The 6,045-nt window shown below is 55.6% G+C and overlaps 1 protein-coding gene across 1 annotated transcript; it reads right to left on the reverse strand.

Moving 5' to 3' along the window:
• Positions 1 to 1,024: 1,024 nt before the first annotated feature.
• On the reverse strand, positions 1,025 to 5,575 carry HOXC13 (homeobox C13). The gene is given in 3 exon segments (XM_068136680.1): positions 1,025 to 2,359; positions 4,794 to 5,292; positions 5,294 to 5,575. Coding segments are annotated over 3 exon segments (915 nt in total). The 5' UTR covers positions 5,453 to 5,575; the 3' UTR covers positions 1,025 to 2,102.
• Positions 5,576 to 6,045: the final 470 nt, after the last annotated feature.

Consider the following 6,045-nt stretch of genomic DNA (forward strand, 5'->3'; position numbering starts at 1 on the left):
TCCTAGTATCTTCTATCTCTATTTTAACTCAGCTTTATCTCTATTTACTACAGAGAGAAGCATTTCTACGCACAAACTCAAGCACCCAGCGCTTCCACACCCGCACCTCCGTGGTCACCGCCGCTAACCCTCTTCTCCTATAGCATCCCATAGGTTCCGCCTGCTCTTCCTCACACCCCGCAGATTCCCCCCACCCCCCCCTCCCCTCCCTCCCCCTTCAAAAGATAATTTTCGGTTACATCCTTTTAAAAAACCTTTTTTTGTCCTCCCCCCCCCTCGACTCCCCCCCCCCGCCCCCCCCCCCTCCCCTGTTTGATCATTTAACGAGGTGATTAAAGCGAGCAGATATTAAAGCCGATTGTCATCCGCCGATGGAAACCATTTCCTCGCCCATTATCTCTTCCCCATCTGCTGTGGGGGCCGCGGAAGTTTGGCGGGCGAGGAAGTCAGAGAGGGGCGAGGGCAGGTTTAGGGAAGATTTGGATCTGGAGTCAAACCGGTTTGAGGCAAAGGCGTCCTTCGGGGAGGGAGATTTAAGGAGATTAGCAGCGTCTGGGGAAAGTCATCGCGCTCGCACTCGGGGAAGCTCGGGGGAAGGGAGGGAATTAAGGACCAAAAAAAAAAAAACCCTTCTCGTAAATAAATAAAAAGAAATTAAAAAGCACTGATTTGTCTCAATTTATTTGCACTTCCCCCCGCCCCCCCCACCCCCCCCACCCCCCAACCCTTCTCGAGGAACAACCCTCTTTGGAGCCACCCTTCTGCCCCTTCTCCTGCTTCCAGCAAGCCCCTTTCTGAAGCGATTTCTCCCCAGATTCCCCCAATTTCCCCTTTTGGACGCATTTATGAATCACCACCACCACCTCCTCTCTCCGCGGAGGTTCCCTCCCGGGCTGTATTTCTGGTGGTTGCGTGATGAGGAGGAGGAGGAGGAGGAAGAGGAGGAAAGGAGAGGACGGGAGAGAAGGCAGAGGGTACAACGAGGTGCACAAAGAGCTTCTCCTCCAGGCCAAACACCACCGGGAAAAAAAAAAAGGAAGGTATTTATTTGGGGAAATGTCATCTGCAGTGGGTACATTCCAGCAGGACACCACAATTTCATCTACAGGTACAAGACAGTAAAAAAAAAACCCAAACCAAACAAAAAAAGGGGGAGAAAAAAATAAAAGGAAAAGGGGGGAAAAAAAAGGGGTTGGTTGTTTTTGTTTTTTACACCTCCGGACAACATCATCAACTCCGTCGATCATTAACCTCTTCAAAGAGGGCCAGAAAGCAAACCCCAAAGACACGATGTTTGTGCATTTCCCATCTTGCCAGCGGAGAAATTCCAGGTGGAGGGCAGAGATCAAGAAAATCCTGGGGTGAACCTCCCTTCCCCCAACTCCAACCCCGCCAAAATCACCTCCGTCAGCGGTTCGCTGCCATCTAGGAGCTAAAACACCTTAGCGGTTGGGGTGCGGGAGCGGCACCCAGCACCCCCCAGAGCCGAGAAAAACACGAAGCTGGCGCCGCTTTGCCATGGGTTCTCCAAACATCTACACATGGGGTGGGTGAAATGGCCCGAGATAAGGACTGGGGTGGGGAGGGGGGTGTCAGAATATACAGCGATACGGGGATGGGGGGCGGGAGGGTGACATTCAGAGTCCATCTCTCCTTTAGCGTGGCTACACTCTTAGCTTATTATTAATTATTAATTATTATTATTATTATTATTTTCTCTTAAAAATATACACAGCTGAACCTTATCGATGGATTCCTCAGAGCAGAGTCGGTGCGGGGTGGGGAAGGGTTTCACAGTCAGAGCAGGGGAGGGAGGGGTGGGGAGAGAATCAAAGATGCGCTGGGGGCAGGGGGGTTGGGGGGACGTGGGATGAGCATGAATGTCGCTTATTCTTAATTATTAGTATTCATTTTCCTCTTTAAATAATGACTCGCGATCAGCAGGGTCCCCGATGAGGTTATCATACAAACTACCAGATAAATATTTACGCTTCTCCTCGCTTCCTTTTTTTTTGTGTGTGTTGCTGTTGGTTTCCTTTATGTTATTATTATTCCTCGCCCCTTTCCTCCTTTTCCTCTTCTTCCTCCGAAGTCATCCTCTGTCAGGTGGGGTGGAGATGGGCTGTCTTGGATTTGCTCACCACCTTCTTCTCCTTGACCCTCCGGTTCTGGAACCAGATAGTCACTTGGCGTTCAGACAGGTTGGTGGTGGCCGAAATCCTCCTCCTCTTCTCTTTGGTGATGAATTTGCTGGCCGCATACTCCTTCTCCAACTCCTTCAGCTGGATTTTGGTGTAAGGGACCCTTTTTTTCCGTCCCCTTCGGTAGCTGCTGACTTCGGGTTGCAAAGGGACCACGTCTGGATTGGGGGGGAAAAAAAGAGAAGATGACAATTGAAACTGAGCAGATCAGGAGAAAGGGAGAAAGGAGGAAGGTTTCTATATCGTGGAGCAGAGGTTGCAGGATGTGGGGGAGAAGGAAAAAGGGAGAAAGGAGGAAGGTTTCTATATCGTGGAGCAGAGATTGCAGGATGTGGGGGAGAAGGAAAAAGGGAGAAAGGAGGAAGGTTTCTGTATCGTGGAGCAGAGATTGCAGGATGTGGGGGAGAAGGAAAAAGGGAGAAAGGAGGAAGGTTTCTCTATCGTGGAGCAGAGATTGCAGGATGTGGGGGAGAAGGAAAAAGGGGGAAAGAAGAATAAAGAATGGGAGAATGTGAGCAGAGAGAAAAGGGAAGAAAGAGAGGAGGGGGGGAAAAAAGAGCCAAGAGAGGCAGAGAATGCACCCAGCGAGGGCAGTAATGCCACAATAACAGTAATAACAACGACAATATTCATAATAACAACAGTAATAACAACGTTAATAATTCACGTGGCAATCCCCTGTTTTTCTTGGCCACAACGATCACCACGGAGCATCCAGCCAACAGACTAAACTGAACAGAGATCATCAGAGAGGTTTTCCAAACACAGAGAATTTGGGACACTATTTAGAGCTTCTCTCCTCTTTCCTTCTCCCTTTTTGTCTTCCCTTCCTCCCCCTCCCCAGCAAACCATCTCAGAGGCACACCCCCGGCCCCAGAGCTCAGTGCAGAGACAAGTTAATCCCCTGCACCTTCCCCCCGGCTTGGTGCACCCCAGGAAGCCCTTTCGGGGCGGGGTATAGGGGGACAAACCCAGCGCAAACCCCAGGCACCCCCTCTGCCCTCGGTGGTTTTCTCGGGGGAGTGAGGAGGGGGAGATGCTCTGTGCCTTAGGGGCGCTGTTTAGATGCGGGGGGGCACCTTCACCTCTGCTCTGGCGGTAGCGGGAGGGGGGGTAACACCCCCCCCAGGCTTTCGGGTAGCCCCATGCCAGGGTTGGGAGGGGAGCGGGTAGGTGGTGTGACCTGGAAGCTCCTCACCGCAAAGGTGTGACCCAGCTCGGCTGGAGCGGGAAGATGGAGGCTGAGATCTCGGCTGGCAGCGCAGCCCCGGTTATGGCTGACGGGAGTTAACTGGGGAGACCCCGGGGGCGATCAGCGCTTTAAAGGGGAGGGGAGAGTGGAATTGGGGGTGCTGAGGGTCTGGCATAACCCGGTATTGAGAGGGGGGGAGCGGGGGACAGTCAGCAATTTCCTTCAAGGGAGCTCACCAGAGCTGCAGGCGATGGAGAGAGAAAAGGGTGGGGGCGGCAACTCTACCTCATACAGTTTGAATGCGAGGACCCCCCCTCAAAAAAAAAACCCCAAACACCATATCCATCGTGCATCCATCGCCGAATGCCAGCCCCCCTCCCCAAAAATACCCCAAGGAGGCCTTTTTCTCCGCCCCTCTTTGTCCCAAAGAAGGAAAATAAATAAACCTATGTGGCCCCCACCTGCATTTCCCCCTAAAGACTACCGCGACCCTTCCCATCTCTCCCTCCAAGATGCTGAGGGGTGTCGTCCCCCACCCCTTTTATTATGGTTTCATTTTTTGTTGTCTCCCTCGCCGCGTCCTTCCCCGGCACTGGGGAGAGCTGGAAGGAGATTGGGAAGGAACTGGGAAGAGACTGGAGAGAGGTACTGGGAGGCAGCACCTATCATCACCTTCCTCCCCCTCGCTGCCGTCGGGACACGGAGCCGGGCAGGTCCGGAGGGGGCGGGGGGAGCAGGGAAGGGAAGGCAGCGGGATTTTTGCTAGGCTCAAGGATGCTCCAAGAAGGAATTTGGCTTTCCTGGGCTGTCAGGATGCCTGCCTCTCACCTTAACCCCCTGGCCTCTACCTCCCTCCTTCCCCCCGCAAAGAGACTCATTTGTCACTTGACACCTATTCCGATAATTGTGATATGATTTACTGTTCCGACCCCCGACACTCCAAACCACCACAAAATCAGGGGTGTAATATTCTTTTTGACCCTTTGAAAGCTTTTCTGCGCTTAGAGAAGCATCGAACAAGAGGGGGCTGAGGGAGGACAATTAAAAGGAGAGCATCGAGAGACGCATTAGAGGTGAGGCAAGAACAGGGAGGAGGGAAGAAAGGGCCGGAATTAAAACGGCAAAGTTACTTTTCTAAGCGAGCTCCCGGCGTGTGTTTGGAGTCGGGGCTGATTGCTTCACCTCTTCCCAAAGCATGTCCATGCACATTTCCCTGCACGGGAGGCATTCCAGAGCCTTTTCTCTCCCTTTAATTACATCTAGAAGCACACACGCATCCATCCCGGGATGGAGATGGCTATGGGCACACTCATCCTCACACACGCACATCCAAGTGGGAAGCTGGAAGGGGTGGGGAAAGGCGGTGAACGCGATAACGCAGCTTCCCGGGAATATCCTACCTGGGAAAGGTGATTTCCAGAGGTGTGCGGACTGGGATTGCTCTTTGGAGCAATACACTTGCCCATCCCAGCCATTGGAAAGAGCCCAGTGTTGGTAACCTTCCATGGGAAGCAAAGCGTCGTGTCTTGGTTCCGGGTGAGGACCAAGCCCCGGGACAACCGACACGTCCAAATAACCCGGGACCGCTTGGTAGGAGCTGGGAAAACCGGGATAAAAGGCAAATTCTTTGGCCCTCGACGGCAGCTCCTCAGCGGGCAGGGGTCCGCCGGCCTCGGGGTACTTCTCCGCGGGGTGATAAGCGCAGGGTTTCTGCTGCAGGTTGACTCCGTGGGAGTGGGACAACCGACAGCCGTAGTACCCACCCCCGAAGGGGTAACCGTAACCCAGAGCAGCACTGGAAGCCGCCCCTGACGGACACTGCCGGGGGGGTTCGGCGGTGGCCAGCTCGGCGTACGGAGCTCCCTGGGGTGCCGGTGGCGGCGGTGGTGGCGGTGGGGGGGTGAGGTGGGGCGGTGGGCACAGCAAGTCCGGCGTGGGGGGGGAGCATCTCCCGGCAGTGCCCTAACCCTTCCATCCGATTTTTCTCGCGGGGGTTTTCCTCGCAGCGACACGCGAGGCCGTCGGGCCAGCGAGGGGGGAGGCCAAGTGGGGCCGTCATGTCATTCCGTGCTGCTGCCTTCCTCCTCCTCTTCCTCCTCTTCTTCTTCTTCCTCCGCCGCCTCTTCCTCCTCCTCGGCCGCCGTCGGGGGAAGCTCCGCGCCGCTCCCCGCCGCTCCCCGCGACCCCCCCAACATACCGGCGCCCCGCGCGCATGCGCCCCCCCCCCCAACCGCCGCCGCTCCATTAAGAAATCCACCGTGGCCACGCCCCCCGCCCGCCCCCCCCGACGTGTCCCCGCCCACGTGACCGAGCAGCGATACTCATTGGATGGCTTCTTTCCCCCCCCTCCCCATTTTCATTCAAGAGGGTAGTGACACCCCCAAACCACCACCTCCCCCCCATCACCCCGTGCCCGCCCCGTCGGCACAAAGAGCCACGCGTGGCTCCGCCGGGGGGGGGGGGGGTCGGCTTTGTGCCCACCCGTGTCGCTGTGCCCCCACCCCAAGGGTCCGCACATCCCGCCCCGAGGAGTGCGGGGGGCGACACCCTGGGCACAGATTATGCCCCTTGGAGGACCCCTCCCTCCCTGTCTCAGCGTGCAGAAGGATGCTCTGTGAGATATTAGCGGGGGCTGAAGAGATAGATCGGGGG

The sequence above is a fragment of the Melanerpes formicivorus genome, unplaced genomic scaffold (assembly GCF_026170545.1).
Source record: "Melanerpes formicivorus ecotype bairdi unplaced genomic scaffold, bMelFor1.0.p_v2 SCAF_2954, whole genome shotgun sequence".
Taxonomy (NCBI): Eukaryota; Metazoa; Chordata; class Aves; order Piciformes; family Picidae; genus Melanerpes; species Melanerpes formicivorus.